This window comes from Heterodontus francisci, chromosome 14, assembly GCF_036365525.1.
Source record: "Heterodontus francisci isolate sHetFra1 chromosome 14, sHetFra1.hap1, whole genome shotgun sequence".
Classification (NCBI taxonomy): Eukaryota; Metazoa; Chordata; class Chondrichthyes; order Heterodontiformes; family Heterodontidae; genus Heterodontus; species Heterodontus francisci.
Window position 1 is genome coordinate 30816242 of NC_090384.1, and position 18461 is coordinate 30834702.

Below are 18461 nucleotides of genomic sequence, written 5' to 3' on the forward strand. Positions count from 1 at the left end.
CACCAAAACAGATGATATGGTCATTATCACATTTCTTTTGTGGGAGTTTGCTGTGTGCAAATTAGCTGCTGTGTTTCCTACATTGCAACAGTGACTACACTTCACAAATACTTTATTGGTTATATGGCGTTTTGGGTTGTCCTGAAGTCATAAAAATACTGTATCAATGTAAATCTTCCTTTAAATACAAGGCTTAAGCTCAACCTCAGAGAACACTTCCTACTGCAGCAGGGGCCCAGTTCAACTGACTTCTTTATATTCCTGTGACCTTTTTGAGAATGACAATTCGGAGTAATGTACTGTGGGTTTGCATCCACGAGAAAGAAAGTTGAGACTGCCCTAAGCTTCCAGCTGACACAATGTGGAGACTGTCAACTCATCATCATAGGATGGATTAGAACTGAGCCCTCAGTTAAAAAGACTTGTATAAACTAACTGTGCTTGCAGTCCTGTTGAAATTATGTGTGCTAATCATGACTGACAATACATTCAGTAAATGTTTGACAAGTACAGTTAGTGACTGGAGGCTGGGAGTTAGAGTGGCCAAAACATACAGTGGAATTCCTCCTGTGATTACTGCTGGCAGTCACCATTTGATCATAATGATCAATCTTTTCCCAACCTGCAACCCACCCATTATAACGATGACAATGATTAGAAGGGGGCTGGGCTATAACATTGGTTGTATTGCATCTCTAATCACCACTGGAAAGCAGCTTACCAGCTCTGTGTTTACAAGGCAAAGACTGGCATCTTGTAACTGAAGCTCAGTAATGTTTCCAGTCTGGGCCCCAGTGGTCTGATGTTAGCTTAAATCCTACTGCTGTCTCTCCTTAAGCTGCCTGACTGGTGGAGTGAGTTGAAGTCTAGATGCTTTTTTATCTGCTGAGTGGAGCCAGTGCTTTTGAATGTAGTAACCAGCTGGTGTTACATTCAATATATACTCATCTCACTAGCACTTTAAACAGGGCCCTGATTAATACTATCCTTCCAAATGATTACAGTGCCAGCAGACAGAACACATAGTTAAATGTAACAGCAGCTGGGTATTGCATATTGAACAGACTATACTGTCCATGGGCACTTTAAACATTTAGCAACCTCATTTTACACTGGAACATGTACAATTAACTGCTGAGCTTCCACTCAGTGTTGTTGATCAGACAGAATAACGTTAATAGTTTGATTGCAACCTGGTGTTCCTTCAGTTAGACTGAACTGAATGGAATACATTCTAGTCCTCATTATTGAATGCTTTCTTTTTACAAAAACAGATTGAATTATCCAATAATTTGAATTAAGCAGCGCAAAGTGGAACTTTAATGCTCATAAAATGGTATTCTCAGATGTTTTGAATTAAGTGACATTGAATTAAAAGGAGCAGACTGTATCAAACCCAAGATCAGTTCATACAGCCCTGGAACTTAGTAACCGTGTTTAATCTGTTTTAGTGACATCATACCAACCTTCACAGACTCGCACCTTTTCTTCCAACAAGATCAAGCCTTTTGAAAGAAGATGGTTCTGCCAATGAAAAAAATAAAGAAAACATCTGAAAATGAAAGGGACAGTCACACTACATACCCCCTACCAGATAAAACTGTTCATTGCTTCATATACATGAATTGTGTATTCCAGAGCACTAGTCGCAGAAAAGCAGAAGATTTTCCTGGTGGCCTGGCTGCCACTTATCCCTCAGCTGTAGGTCAGTTGGTAGCACTCTTGCCTCTGAATTAGAAGGCTCTGGGTTAAAGTCCCACTCCATGACTTGAGTAGAAGAATTGAGGCTGACATGCCGGTCCACTGCTGGAGGTGCTGTCTTTTGGATGAGATGTTAAACCAAGGCCCTGTCTGCCCTTTCAGGTGGGAGTTCTCCCCGGTGTCCGGGCCAATATTTATCCCTCAATCAACATCATAAAAACAGATTATCTGGTCGTTATAATATTGCTGTTGTGGGAGCTTGCTGTGTGCAAATTGGCTGCTGTGTTTCCTACAACAGTGACTACATTTAAAAAGCACTTCATAGGCTGTAAAGCACTTTAGGGCATCTTGAGATCATGAAAAGCGTTATATCTATGCAAGTCTGTACAAGACTCTTTCTCATCCATTACGTAAGAAGCCTAATGAGGGAAGAAGCAGGCGTGGTGGAACATCTAGGGAGTAGTGATCACAAAGTAACTTAAAATAACATTTGAGACAGAGAGATATAGTACAAAGGTCAAAGTATAGATTAGAAAAAGGCCAACTAACAGAGTGAAGCAAGGTTAATGGGAGAAAAATGTTGACAAAGAGATAGAAGAACAATGACAATATTTAATGGAGAGATCAACAGAATTCAGGAGTGATCTGTTTCATTAAAAAAAAACTAGTCTCAAAAGAGATGCCATTGATAAATAAAGAGGTGTGAATCCAAAGAAAAGGCATTTGTAAATTGCATAAGAACATACGGAATAGGAGTAAGAGTAGGCCATTCACCCTTTCAGTCTGCTCATGGCTAATCTTCTACTTCAACTCCACTTTCCCACACTATCCCCATATCCCTTCATTCCCCGAGCATCCAAAAATCTATCAACCTCTGTTTTGAATATATTCAATGACTGAACATCCACAGCTCTCTAGGGTAGAGAATTCCAGAGATCCACAACCCTTTGAGTGAAGAAATTTCTCCTCATTTGATCCTAAGTATAAATATGTAAACACAGGAGAGGAAATGTAAAGAGGTTAAAAAGATAATCAGGAAGGCAACGAGCAAATATGAAATGAAAATATCAAATCACATAAAAACAAATAATAAAGTATTCTATAGGTATATAAGTAAGAAAAGGAGAACTAAGATAGGGCCATAAGAAATCAGCAAGATAAACATATTCAGAGATGTTATGAAATGGCAGAGGTACTGAATACTCACTCTGGGCGGAATCTTACCACCTCAGTCCATGGAGCAATGGTGGGACCATATTCAGGTTTGGAACCCGACCCCTCATGCACACACTTTGTGGTTGCTCTTTGCCAGAGCAAACCCATTAACAGCCCGCCGCTGTGCTCCCCGTCCGATTAGGGAGGGAGGGCAGGATGACGCATCGCTCTGTCAAAAGAAGGACTTCTAATTAAAGGGACCATGGTATGGGTTACAAGGGCTCGCCAGCACTTGGATTTTTGAGGCTCAGCAACCAGAGGAAAGGAGACCTGGGGAGGCTGCTTCTTGGGTCTCTCTCTCTCTTACCTGGACGTCCTGCAGCAGGATCTGTAGTGAGGCGAGCTCTCCCAAGGGTGGGAGGAACAGAATAGTCTTCAGCCCAGCAGGCGCGGATGGAAGTCACTGTGGAGGTCAGCAGCAGAAGTTTGGTCCCTTCAACCTGGAGACAGGACCTCAGGAGGGTAGGTTAGGTCAGTGCCAAGCTCCACACTCTGACCTACCCAGCATTCTCCTGCGCAGCACTCCTCAGAACAACACGCCTTGCATTCCTCTTTCTCCAGGCACCTCCTCACATCTCATCTGGGCAGCCAACACTCACACTCACCCTCATCCTGTTGCCCTCTTGCACCCTGCCTCAGTCACTCACCCCTCCTCTCCATACAACTCACACTTCTCTGCTTTCTCTCTTTTCAGGAGAGGAGAGCACACAACTTGGGAAGGGGCAGAGAGCCGGGAGGAGGGCGGTAGTCCTCCAGTGATTGGTACCTTGTCGGCCATTTCCAATGCGTGCCCACCTACTCCACTGGGAAGGAAGTCTCGCTCCAAGAGGCTGCAGACGTTCTCAGTGACCTCTGAGAGAGCCTGAGGCACTGGTGCTCAGACCTGTCAAGATAGTTGATCCTCTGCCTGTGGACTGTGTCAGGGTTCTCACTTCCTTCTAGCTGGATCTTGGTGTCCTGTGATAGACCATGTGGGTGAGGAGAAGGCAGCTTGTGCTGCTGCTGGTGTTGCTCCTGCTGCTGCTGGTAGTGGTGTGGCTTCTGCTTTTGTCCCTCAGCAGAGGGACAAAGGTGGAGCTGCATAAGCTGCTCCCATGCCACTCTCAAGGCTGGCAGCAGGGAATTGCAGCTGAAGGAGAGAGAAGTATTAGACAGGTGAAGCATCTTCCAAGCAGTTGACAATCACCTGTCAAGCAGTGACAACACGAAGAGAAAAAGTGCTTGGAACAGCAGCCTTTCACCAGGCCATGGCTGGAGCACTTCAGTTTCACTGATCAAAACCTTCCCAGCTTGTCAGTTTCCCTGAAGAAGCTCTTCCCATTGTGCACTCGCCTCCGTGACCCTGGCGCGTTGCTGACAGGTTGGGAAACAGGCTCCATGGCTGGGAAATATAGGATTCAGTGTTAAAATAGCTAATAATTGGCTTCTTAATAACCTCAACCACTTCTTACTTACCCAACGGATCCAAGGGGGTTCCCCGCTCACCTTCATTCCTATCCCGGGGAAAGCCGGCAGAGGGTAGGATCACGTTGGGATCCCGACCTGACGCCACTTTCTGGGACTTTCCCATCCTGCTTGCCCCCAAACTCGCCTTCAATGGCCTGGGAAAATTGCCCCCTTTCCCTCTGTTTTCACTGGAGACACAAGAAACAAAAATGACAGCAGTAGAAGTTGTTAAGAAGAATATTACAGCATCTGAGATGGAAAGGAGCTAATAGACGAAATTATGAATATTTAGAATTTAAATTAGGGCCCTGTGAGGAGTTGTGTAGAATCTAATAAATATTATGGCAGGCTACTTTCTAGCTATTTTCATTTCCCAATAGTCAGGTTGCAGTCATTGGTCACATCCTGTGCTGGCAATCATTGTAATTATTTATTTCACTATGGAGAGTTTGTGCTGGCAAGCATAAAGACTACAATCAGGCACATTATGAGGAGTCTGAAATGTCTAATTTGTCCAGAAAGAATCCACAAATTGAAGTGCAGAAACAATGACTGTACTGTGTTTGAAGAGCCACAGAACAAATAAATTGTGTATGTTTAACAGAAGCAACTAAATGCAAATTGTATGTGCGGCTCAGTTAAAAGGCCACGTCATTATTGAGGGTCTCCATTCTGCGTCCAACTGAAAACTTCATCTGTGATTTTTCAAAAGATACCTTTTCCTTGCATTGCTTTTTTTTGTGTTGTCACTGGAGGCCAAATTTAATCCTGCTCATCCAGCTGATTCTGGCAGTTACAATGGCTCATGGCACAGACCTGCACCCATCCTGCTGCCTTTCCACATGCTCGAGAGCAGACAAGAGAGACACCCACTGGAAACCTGTGAGGTCATTCTTTAAATATGTAGATCAGTCATCGGGGCCTGACCACCATTTCAAATGGAGGCCTGTGCAGGAAAGCTGGGTGATTCAGTGCTGATTTGGGAGACAAGGATGTGTCTGGTTCCTGGTTCCTGAGTCAGAACCCTCCAAATAACTTTCAGCAAGAAAGTTCACAGATTTGAAGGATGAATGTCCAGTGTCTCTGGAGAATGGGACGTGTCTGATCCCTGTCTCTGCATTGGGTGTTCAGGTGTCTTTAGCTGGCCAACAGAAAGAACTCCAAAGCATATGGGAACATACACATGAAAAGAAGGAGGAAAGACTATATGGTCCATCAAGCCTGTCCCATCCAGACAAAACACAGGCACACGTTACCTACCCCAGTCTCGGAATCTCTGTGGAGAGGCAAAGTTCGAGTTAAGCAGGTCATTGAATCTGAACATTTTGTGACTGCACAGTTATGACCAGCACCAATATTGCACCAGCCAGTGGGGCCAATTTTAACTTGCCACAATCTGTGTTAACAGGGCTGTAATGACTTCAAAGTGGCGTTGGTAGATCTGCCACCTTGCTAATGTCGATAATCTGGCTGGCACCATTTTGACAGGGGCCTACTACCGGGTAGCCGAAGCATCCGCCTGCTTCAATCATTCAACCTCTTTCAATATGCAAATCGAGGCCCTATGGTGCTGTGCACTTTCCAATCAGATTTGCAGCCAATGGAGCTAAAGAGGCCCTAGAATGTTAAGCTTTAAAGTATTTTTCTCAAAGTGGGAGGGATCTCTCAGGTCCCACAAAAATAATGTGGACAGCTTCTGCCCCAGGACTCCTCTCTCCCTGCGCTATCGTACCCCCATTTCCCCACCCCAACAGAACTCAGCATGCTGCTGGTCGGCTGGACTGCGGGCCGTCCGATGCTGCACTGACCCCAATCTGACGAGCAGTATTGGGGCATCTGGTCGAGGAAGGCAGCTCGCCAGTTCTATTTCAACTATAGAACAGCTCTTAGACGGGCAGCACTGCTCCACCACCCACAAGTTAAAACTAACCTTTGTTTTCTCACCTCCATTAAAAACATTTTATCTGTTCATCTGCTGTTATTGCCAACAGCAGCATCTAGCCTATAAAGATAAGGTAAGGGAAGATGTTTCAATGCATTTAAAGGAGTTCTAGAGTAAAGTAATAACCTCTGCTCGTCTCCACACTGCTTATCTGGCTCCAGAAAGATATGGCTTTGTAGCTCACAGGAGTGTGTTAAGCCTGATGCTGGTTCTGACATCTCTGAGGTTCAGTCTTATCACCTTATCAGTGCACTTTGGTCTCATTACTGATAACAGGCATTCAACCCATTATTAAAATGCAACCATTGCTTTCCTTAACCAGGGAAAAGATAAACACTAAATGACTCTCTTTAATTGGTTTGTGCAACGTGTTGAGGCAGAACGTATTGTGCCTGGCAGACTAGTGACTCGCAGTGATGTTATTTCACTCTGATTTTTGTCTCCCGTTCAAAAGTAGGATTGCAAAGCTTTCTCCCCAGTGCTTCTATACTTCACAAGACCATCTCACTCAAAAACTGGGGCTCTTTTCATGAGAATGTTGAAGGTTAAGGCATGATTTGATAGAAATTTTGAAAGTTATGATGGGATGGGACAGAGTAGATAGAAGCAGACTATTTCCAGTGGTTGACGGGTCTAGAATGAGGGGACATGATATAAAATCGCCATATAAAATTAATCATGAAAGATTTAGGACAGATGATTTTTACACAGTGGGCTGTGAGGCTGTGGGATTCACTACCAGAGTTGGCGACTGAAGCAGAGACATTGGCCCAGATTTTGCAGGGGGTTTTGATGGTCAGCGTTCACTGTCATTACCCCTCTGAAACTGACCGCAGCTTTAGGATTTAGCGCAAGTACAGACTAACATGGAAATCCTGAAGTTACAGTCACTCACTGCTCCACCACAGTCTGCACTGTGGACCATCACCCACTGCCCCCACCCCCCAAATTCCCACCAGAGCCAGTGATCAGTGAAATCAGTTGATGTGGTGAGTACATCCCCTTTTCCACTCTCACATCACTGTTAGAAACCAACTAAAAAAATTACACCTTGTTCAATCAGGTGTAACTGGGTTTTTATAGATGATCTGAGCAATAACTAGCTGAACAGCAATCTGGCCAAGGAAAAAAGACATTTATATTTGTGTAGTGTCGTTAAACATCACCATTAAGATTAATTACTCGATTTTTAAAATTATTTTTAAAAATCTTTTTTAAAAAGTTTTTTTCATGATATTTCAGCTTCTACATTTGTTCCATATGTATGTCCCAATCTTTATTTTGCTCCATGTTACATGTTTAAAACGTGATTTGATTTCATTTCCCCGTTGGCTGTCTGTGAGAATTCTTTAATGTGATTGGCTGCTTGGACAGCTTGATGACCTCACTGCAGCTCCACACTGGGAATCCCCATTAAAGAATGCTACAATCCACAGCATGGCGATAGGAAGTAAACGTCAAGCCACAGCAATTGCTAAAACTCTCAGCAAGACTTTCTTCTTGGTCAGCGGCAAGCACTCTTGCCTCACTGCTGACCGCAAAAGCCAGGCCTCTGTCAACATTGAGAAATAGGTTAGATAGATGGTTGAAGGAAAAGGAGATAAAGGGATACAGACCCAACACATGGGATATAGGGCTGTTCCTCAAGTGGTGAATAAACACCAACATGGACGGGATGGGCTGAATGGCCTGTTTCCAGGTTGTAAGCGCTACATAATTCTACGTAGCAAAATTCTTATAATTATGACTCAATCTACTCACTACTGGAACTTGGGAAGAGAAAGAGATGGTAAGCAGAGGCAAAACAAATCAATATCAATGGGGCGTTGTCCTGTCCCCAAGGACGCCTGAAATACATCTGACGCAATATTGGCCTTAGCTGGTATCCAGGTGTCCCATGCAGCTGCCCTTAAAGAGGTGTTAGACCTCTCATTAACATATTCAAGGAACCTAACACCTATTTAAGGAGCTTTCCATTAAACTGGGAGGCGCTGAGCATGCTCTGCTTAGTTTTTTCGTTATTAATATGGCCTAACCAGCAGTCCTTAAAGGGACCATTGCAAGCCACCACCAAAAATGAAAGTAATTACATTTAAGAGGAGCTGGGGGGTAGAGAACAGGAGTGCTCCTCTCTGCTCCACAGCACCATGCAGGCTGCTCCCCCTCCCATTCTCCTATTCCCCTCCAATTAACTTACTCCCCTCCCATTCTCCTCTCCCTCCCATTCTCCTCTTTCTCCTCCCCTTTCTATTCTCCTCCCCCTCCCATTCCCCTACTCCCCTCCCATTCTCCTCCTCTCTCCCAATTCTCTTTCCCCTCCCAGTTCTCCTCCCTCTCCCATTCCTCCTCCTCTCATTCTCCTACTCCTCTCCCATTCTCCTACTCCTCTCCCATTCTCCTACTCCCTGCACATTCTCCTCCTCCCTCCTCTTAATCTACTCCCCTCCCATTCTCCTACTCCATGCCCATTCTTCCCCTCCCATTCTCCAACCCCTCCCATTCTCCTACTCCCCTCCCATTCTCACCTCCCAATCTCCTCACCTCTCCCAATCTCCTCACCCTCCCGTTCCCTATTCCCCTCCCCATTCTCCTCCCCTTTCCCATTTTCCTCCCCTCCCCATTCTCCTCTTTCTCCTCCCCTCCCAATTCTCCCCTTTCTCCTCCCCTTTCTATTCTCCTCCCCTCCCCATTCCACTACTCCACTCCCATTCCCCTACTCCCCTCCCATTTTCCTCCCCCTCCCATTCCCCTCCCTGTTCCCATTTTCCTACTCCCTTCCCATTCTCCTCCCTCGCCCATTCTGCTCCTCCCTCCCATTCTCCAACTCCACTCCCATTTTCTAGCCCATATCCCACTGTCCAGTCCATATCCCAATTTCTTGCCTCTCCCATTATCCTGCCCATAACCCATTCCCCTGCCCCGTTCCATTCACCTGACAATAGTCTATTCTCCTGCCCATATCCCATTCTCCTCCCGCTCCTATTCTCATGCCCCATCCCATTCTCCTGCCCCCACCCCGATTTTCCTGCCTCCTCCTCCACCACTCCCCCCTCACCTACATTTTACTGACCTCTCGATTCTCCTCCCATTATTGTCCTACCCCCTCCTAGGAGATACCTGAGGTGAGGAAGCCACCCCAACTTGACCACTGACAAACCAGCGAGTTGATGGCCATACACTGAAATTGCCCACAACCCAATTGTGGACAAGTCTTGGACCTCCTTGGATGAGGTACTGGAATGTGCTCAGCACCCATGGGACCACATCCTGCCAAAAAGCCAATACCTCGAGAAGGGAGGGGTGAAAACTTGAAAAAAAACATGGCCAAAAAAAAAAAACGCCTCCATTGACGTGGAATGGTAAGATACAAACATGCTTCAGTTAATAAAGGATGTGGATAATATTAATCTTTATTTGTATTGTGCACAGCACTATCTATGATGTGAATTGAACTGTTAAATTTCCAGAGCATGGTTTTCATTCCATTTTTTTGGCATTGATATGACTCTTTCTCAAATCAGTTCCTTCACTTCTCTCCCAAATGAGTCTCCCTACACCATGAGCCACCCACTGCAGTCAACATCGCTGCAGCATGACAAAGCAAAGTTGTATTGAGACAATGCTCACTTGCCACAGGACCTGGAACATTCCCACTCCAAGGTCTCTCCCACCTAACCAAATAAAAGTCATTGGTAGTTTCAACAGTGGCTCAGTTAGTAGCATGCTTGCCTGTGGCTTCAACTACCACTCCAGATACTTTGAGCACATAATCTAGGCTGACAATTCAGTGCAGTACTGAGGGTGTTCTGCACTATTGGAGGTGCTACTTTTTGGATAAAACGTTAAAACAAGGCCCCATCTTCCATCTCAGATGGGCATAAAAGATCCCACAAGCACTACTCGAAGAACAGCAAGGGAATTCTCGGTGGCCCGGACAATGGTGGTTCTTCAAGCATTATCCCATTGCTATTTGTGGGAGCTTGCTGTGCCCAAATTAGCTGTCATGTTTCCTACATTACAACAGTGACTGTACTTTAAAAATACTTAATTAGCTGTAAAGCACTTTGACATGTCCTGAGGCTGTGAAAGATACTATATAAAGGAGCAAGTTCTTTCTATTTTTATTATTGTGTCAGTGTCCTTAATGAATCAGTGAGGGAGCAAATCAGATGATTCCATTCCAGACGTTCAAGGATCGCATCTTGTTTCAAGACTATTTAGAAAGGAGTCTCGAATATTTGGAAACACTTAAGTATTTCTGATTTCATTTTTTGGGAATGCAATATGTAATTAGATGCCAGTCGTTAAAAATTGGACAGTGGATGACACCAGCAGTCAATCTGACCTTTCAGCAATGCACACATCTGTGAATGAACACTTCAAAAGAATATCTGGGAATAACACTTGCCTGGATGAGTGAAGCTCCAGTAACACTCAAGAAGTCCGACACCATCCAGCCCACTTGATTGCCATCCCATCCACCACCTTAAATATTCACCCTCCACCACCGACACACAGTGGCAGCAGTGTGTACCATCTACAAGATGTCCTGTAGCAACTCGCCAAGGTTCCTTAGACAGCACCTTCCAAACCCTGACCTCTATCACCTCGAAGGACAAAGGCAGCAGATGCGTAGGAACACCACTACTTGCAAGTTCCCCTCCAAGCCATACACTATCCTGACTTGGAACTATATTGCCATTCCTTCACTGCAGCTGGGTCAAAATCCTGGAACACTCTGCCTAACAGCACTGTGGGTGTACCTGCATTACATGGACTGCAGTGGTTCAAGGTGGCTGTTCACCAGCAATTTCTCAAGGGCAATTAGGGATGGGCATAAATGCTGGCTTTGGCAGCAATTCCCACATCCAATGAACGAATAATAAATATAAAAAGAGAATGGAATGGTGAATGTTACATACAAACATATGGAATCTAAATTGAGGCATTCAATTGTTTTACATATGGAATTATGGATACCCGGAAGTGGGTTACAAGCTGGAATCGAATTAAGGGGTTCAGATAATAAACAAATAGTTGTTTATGGTGTGATATATAGAGATTCCTGTAAATCTTCAACACAATATGCTTGAGGTATTTACCTGGAAATAGTCAGTGATGAATGGACCCAACTCACTCTTCAGCAGCTGCCTGTGGAGAAAGGTTCCAGTTAACATTGCATCACTACGCAGGGAGAAGCATAGACCATGTGTAGTATAGTTAGCCCTGCCTACTCACTTGCTGTTATATCTCATGTATGTCATCAAACCTGCTGTAAATACTGAGTGACAGTTAAAGAAGGGTGGTGGCAAGAAAGGGCAGTCACCTGTCGGATAAGTCACAGAGTTGGGACAGAATAGCAGGATCTCTATTCTGCATCTGGCAAGCACTAAATGACCTGATTCCTTCACCTCAATGAAAATAAATTTCATCCAAGTATAATGTAACATTTTCAAAATTTAGGTTCCTCACCACACTGAAACGAATATATGAGTGACGCTAAAGGGAAATATATCAAGGACAAAAGAAAAACAAAATCAAGGGGTCCGGATGTTTCACATACGTAATAACGGATACCTGAGTGAAAGGTATAGGCTGGAATCTAATATCATGTGGAAAGGCACACAATAAGTTGCTGACTATGGTCCCTCTGAGCTGTCTCTGTATTGTTTTGTGCTCTATCTTTCCTCTTCTTTCTCCCTCTCTTCTTTTTCCTGAACTCCCTTCTGCTTCTCTCTCTGCCTTTTTTCTTTTGGTATGAGGTAACGAGAGGTGTGACATGGTATGATGTTGGAAGGAGACACCGATGCCCACAGCTGCATTTCCTGTGAAGGGCTTCCAAGGAAAATGTCACCTTTAGATGTTCGCTTCCTATCACCAACAACGACAAGCAAAATCCTCCACCCCTTCACTCCCATTGTTCCCCTACCTCTTCATCTTCCCATCAGCCCTTTGCTTTCCTATCACTGTCGAACTCCTATAAATTATCACTCAACCTCTTACTCTCTGCAGCTCACCCACTTCATGGATATGAGGCCGAATGCCCAATACTGAGTTCTCCTTGGACCTCAGCATTCAGGCACAGGGATTCCACCCGGCACCCCTTGTGTATGCCTAGAGTTTCTACCCCATTAATAGTTTTTTTCCTTACTCATTGAAGTTGAATAAATAAATGATTTTGGAAGTAATATTGCTTTAAAAATCTCAGCACCTTGAGTGATTTCACTGGCTCAATTTTTACGTGGTTTGACATTGTTAGATTTGCTCTGTGATTCAAGTAGTTATTACACGTTACTGTTTTATGAAACGTAATCTTAGATAATCAAGTGAAAGTATCACACAGAAATGTGCATATAGTCTGAGAAGCCTGATGTGTGACAGACTGTCACTACATGTACCATTTTTAAGATATTTTAAGTTGATAACAGATACCTAGAACAAATTAAAATCATCCAGATTTCATATTAAATTGCTATTGCTGGTTACTAGGCAGCACTCTATATAAACATTGGGTGATGCAGTGGGTTAGCACACTGCTCTTACAAGAGGGCAGGCCATACTAGATTTAGTAATGAGTAATGAGCCAGACTTAGTTAATAATTTAACAGTAAGGGAACATTGATCGAATGTGATCATAATTTGTTCGAATTCAATGTTATGTTTGAAAAGCAGAAACTGAATATAGTAACTAAGGTTCTAGATTTTGGTAAGACGAACTTTAACAGAATCAGACAGTACTGCCAACAGCAAATGGGTCAAAACTGTTACCAGGTAACAGTGCTAACCACTGCGGCACAGTGGCGCAGTGGTTAGCACCGCAGCCTCACAGCTCAAGGGTCCCGGGTTCGATTCCGGGTACTGCCTGTGTGGAGTTTGCAAGTTCTCCCTGTGTCTGTGTGGGTTTTCTCTGGGTGCTCCGGTTTCCTCCCACAAGCCAAAAGACTTGCAGGTTGATAGGTATTATAAATTGTCACTAGTATAGGTAGGTGGTAGGGAAATATAGGGACAGGTGGGGATGTTTGGTAGGAATGTAGGATTAGTATAAATGGGTGGTTGATGTTCGGCACAGACTCGGTGGGCCGAAGGGCCTGTTTCAGTGCTGTATCTCTAATCTAATCTAACAGCTAAACATGGGAGGTGTTCAATAAACAATTTAGCTTAATACAGGACAAGTATACACCCCAAGGGGAAAGAACTCTGCTTAATAAATAAAGCAGCCAAGATCGACAGAAGAGATGCAAGACAACATAAAACTAAAGAAAAGAGCGTTCAAAAGTACGGACAGTACTGTAGATCTAGGGTCTGGGAAAGATATAAAGAACAGCAAAAAAAGACAGAAAAGATAGGAGGAGCTGCAAAAAGAAACTTGCAAGGAACACAAGATTATCAGAAAAAAATTACAATTATATTGGAGAAAAAGTGTAGTCAAGGGTAATGTGGGCTTTTTAAAAAATAGATATGAGTATCATTGCACATATAAATAAGGAAATGGCAGACTTGCAGAATAAAACTTAGTCTTCACAGGAGAGGAAGAAGATAACAAACCTTATATTCCAAGGAAACTAATAATGAAACAAGAACTGGAACAGTAAAGTTAATGTAAGCAAGAAACCAGCACCAGGAAACAATAACGGCACTAAAGACTGACAAACCACCAGGATCTGATGATTTTCATGCCAGGGTTTTAAAGGACGTAGGTGAGGATATTGCAGATTCTTTGGCCATAATCACAGGAGGAGAAAGGAGGACTGGCAATGACAGCAGGTGAAACGACTGACAATGACAGAAGGTGAAAGGAGGACTGGCAATGACAGCAGGTAAAAGGAGGACTGGCAATGACAGAAGGTGAAAGGAGGACTGGCAATGACAGCAGGTGAAACGACTGACAATGACAGAAGGTGAAAGGAGGACTGGCAATGACAGCAGGTAAAAGGAGGACTGGCAATGACAGAAGGTGAAAGGAGGACTGGCAATGACAGCAGGTAAAAGGAGGAGTGGCAATGACAGCAGGTAAAAGGAGGAGTGGCAATGACAGCAGGTGAAACGACTGACAATGACAGAAGGTGACAGGAGGACTGGCAATGACAGCAGGAAAATGGAGGATTGGCAAGGACAGAAGGTGAAAGGAGGACTGACAATGACAGAAGGTGAAAAGTGGACTGACAATGACAGAAGGTGAAAGGAGGACTGACAATGACAGAAGGTGAAAGGAGGACTGACAATGACAGAAGGTGAAAAGTGGACTGACAATGACAGAAGGTGAAAGGAGGACTGACAATGACAGAAGGTGAAAAGTGGACTGACAATGACAGAAGGTGAAAGGAGGACTGACAATGACAGAAGGTGAAAGGAGGACTGGCAATGACAGAAGGTGAAAAGTGGACTGACAATGACAGAAGGTGAAAGGAGGACTGACAATGACAGAAGGTGAAAGGAGGACTGACAATGAAAGAAGGTGAAAGGAGGACTGAAAATGACAGAAGGTGACAGGAGGACTGGCAATGACAGCAGGAAAATGGAGGATTGGCAAGGACAGAAGGTGAAAGGAGGACTGACAATGACAGAAGGTGAAAGGAGGACTGACAATGATAGAAGGTGAAAGGAGGACTGACAATGACAGAAGGTGAAAGGAGGACTGACAATGACAGAAGGTGAAAGGAGGACTGGCAATGACAGAAGGTGAAAGGAGGACTGACAATGACAGAAGGTGAAAGGAGAACTGGCAATGACAGCAGGTGAAAGGAGGACTGACAATGACAGAAGGTGAAAGGAGGACTGGCAATGACAGAAGGTGAAAGGAGGACTGACAATGAAAGAAGGTGAAAGGAGGACTGAAAATGACAGAAGGTGACAGGAGGACTGGCAATGACAGCAGGAAAATGGAGGATTGGCAAGGACAGAAGGTGAAAGGAGGACTGACAATGACAGAAGGTGAAAGGAGGACTGACAATGAAAGAAGGTGAAAGGAGGACTGAAAATGACAGAAGGTGAAAGGAGGACTGGCAATGACAGAAGGTGAAAGGAGGACTGACAATGAAAGAAGGTGAAAGGAGGACTGACAATGACAGCAGGTGAAAGGAGGACTGACAATGACAGAAGGTGAAAGGAGGACTGGCAATGACAGCAGGTGAAAGGAGGACTGGCAATGACAGCAGGTGAAAGGAGGACTGGCAAAGACAGAAGGTGAAAGGAGGACTGCCAATGACAGAAGGTGAAAGGAGGACAGGCAATGACAGAAGGTGGAAGGAGGACTGGCAATGACAGAAGGTGAAAGGAGGACTGACAATGACAGAAGGTGAAAGGAGGACTGACAATGAAAGAAGGTGAAAGGAGGACTGACAATGACAGCAGGTGAAAGGAGGACTGACAATGAAAGAAGGTGAAAGGAGGACTGACAATGACAGAAGGTGAAAGGAGGACTGGCAATGACAGAAGGTGAAAGGAGGACTGGCAATGACAGCAGGTGAAAGGAGGACTGGCAAAGACAGAAGGTGAAAGGAGGACTGGCAATGACAGAAGGTGAAAGGAGGACTGGCAATGACAGCAGGTGAAAGGAGGACTGGCAAAGACAGAAGGTGAAAGGAGGACTGGCAATGACAGCAGGTGAAAGGAGGACTGGCAAAGACAGAAGGTGAAAGGAGGACTGCCAATGACAGAAGGTGAAAGGAGGACTGGCAATGACAGAAGGTGGAAGGAGGACTGGCAATGACAGAAGGTGAAAGGAGGACTGGCAATGACAGAAGGTGAAAGGAGGACTGGCAATGACAGAAGGTGAAAGGAGGACTGGCAATGACAGAAGGTGGAAGGAGGACTGGCAATGACAGAAGGTGAAAGGAGGACTGGCAAAGACAGAAGGTGAAAGGAGGACTGCCAATGACAGAAGGTGAAAGGAGGACTGGCAATGACAGAAGGTGAAAGGAGCACTGGCAATGACAGAAGGTGAAAGGAGGACTGGCAAAGACAGAAGGTGAAAGGAGGACTGCCAATGACAGAAGGTGAAAGGAGGACTGGCAATGACAGAAGGTGAAAGGAGCACTGGCAATGACAGAAGGTGAAAGGAGGACTGGCAAAGACAGAAGGTGAAAGGAGGACTGCCAATGACAGAAGGTGAAAGGAGGACTGGCAATGACAGAAGGTGGAAGGAGGACTGGCAATGACAGAAGGTGAAAGGAGGACTGACAATGAAAGAAGGTGAAAGGAGGACTGACAATGACAGCAGGTGAAAGGAGGACTGACAATGGAAGAAGGTGAAAGGAGGACTGACAATGACAGAAGGTGAAAGGAGGACTGGCAATGACAGAAGGTGAAAGGAGGACTGGCAATGACAGCAGGTGAAAGGAGGACTGGCAAAGACAGAAGGTGAAAGGAGGACTGGCAATGACAGCAGGTGAAAGGAGGACTGGCAAAGACAGAAGGTGAAAGGAGGACTGGCAATGACAGCAGGTGAAAGGAGGACTGGCAATGACAGAAGGTGGAAGGAGGACTGGCAATGACAGAAGGTGAAAGGAGGACTGACAATGACAGAAGGTGAAAGGAGGACTGGCAATGACAGAAGGTGAAAGGAGCACTGGCAATGACAGAAGGTGAAAGGAGGACTGGCAATGACAGCAGGTGAAAGGAGGACTGACAATGACAGAAGGTGAAAGGAGGACTGACAATGACAGAAGGTGAAAGGAGGACTGACAATGAAAGAAGGTGAAAGGAGGACTGAAAATGACAGAAGGTGAAAGGAGGACTGACAATGACAGCAGGTGAAAGGAGGACTGGCAATGACAGCAGGTGAAAGGAGGACTGGCAAAGACAGAAGGTGAAAGGAGGACTGGCAATGACAGCAGGTAAAAGGAGGACTGGCAATGACAGAAGGTGAAAGGAGGACTGGCAATGACAGCAGGTAAAAGGAGGAATGGCAATGACAGAAGGTAAAAGGAGGAATGCAAAGACAGAAGGTAAAAAGAGGACTGGCAATGACAGAAGGTGAAAGGATGACTGGCAATGACAGAAGGTGAAAGGAGGACGGACAATGACGGAAGGTGAAAGGAGGAATGGCAATGACAGAAGGTGAAAGGAGGACTGGCAATGACAGAAGGTGAAAGGAGGACTGGCAATGACAGAAGGTGAAAGGAGGAATGGCAATGACAGAAGGTGAAAGGAGGACTGGCAATGAAAGAAGGTAAAAAGAGGACTGGCAATGACAGCAGGTGAAAGGAGGACTGGCAAAGACAGAAGGTGAAAGGAGGACTGCCAATGACAGAAGGTGAAAGGAGGACTGGCAATGACAGAAGGTGGAAGGAGGACTGGCAATGAAAGAAGGTAAAAGGAGGACTGGCAATGACAGCAGGTAAAAGGAGGAATGGCAATGACAGAAGGTAAAAGGAGGAATGGCAATGACAGAAGGTAAAAAGAGGACTGGCAATGACAGAAGGTGAAAGGAGGACGTGCAATGACAGAAGGTGAAAGGAGGACGTACAATGACAGAAGGTGAAAGGAGGACGGACAATGACAGAAGGTGAAAGGAGGAATGGCAATGACAGAAGGTGAAAGGAGGACTGGCAATGACAGAAGGTGAAAGGAGGACTGACAATGACAGCAGGTGAAAGGAGGACTGGCAATGACAGAAGGTGAAAGGAGGACGGACAATGACAGAAGGTGAAAGGAGGACTGGCAATGACAGCAAGTAAAAGGAGGACTGGCAATGACAGCAGGTGAAAGGAGGACTGGCAATGACAGCAGGTGAAAGGAGGACGGACAATGACAGAAGGTGAAAGGAGGACGGACAATGACAGAAGGTGAAAGGAGGACTGGCAATGACAGAAGGTGAAAGGAGGACTTGCAATGACAGATGGTGAAAGGAGGACTGGCAATGACAGAAGGTGAAAGGAGGACTGGCAATGACAGCAGGTGAAAGGAGGACTGGCAAAGACAGAAGGTGAAAGGAGGACTGGCAATGACAGAAGGTGAAAGGAGGACTGGCAATGACAGAAGGTGAAAGGAGGACTGGCAATGACAGCAGGTAAAAGGAGGACTTGCAATGACAGATGGTGAAAGGAGGACTGGCAATGACAGAAGGTGAAAGGAGGACTGGCAATGACAGAAGGTGAAAGGAGGACTGGCAATGACAGCAGGTAAAAGGAGGACTTGCAATGACAGATGGTGAAAG

General features: G+C 45.1%; 1 protein-coding gene across 6 annotated transcripts in view; it reads right to left on the reverse strand.

Annotated features, from left to right (window-relative positions):
- Positions 1–18461, reverse strand: part of LOC137376957 (proline-rich protein 5-like) — a 179163-nt gene that overhangs the window by 67028 nt on the left and 93674 nt on the right. For all 6 annotated transcript variants that reach the window (XM_068045952.1, XM_068045953.1, XM_068045956.1 and 3 more), the window contains exons 4-5: positions 11407–11455; positions 1467–1524 (exon numbers count right to left, since the gene is read on the reverse strand). In XM_068045952.1, the coding sequence (XP_067902053.1) occupies positions 1467–1524; positions 11407–11455 (107 nt within the window). The remainder of the gene's footprint in view (positions 1–1466; positions 1525–11406; positions 11456–18461) is intronic.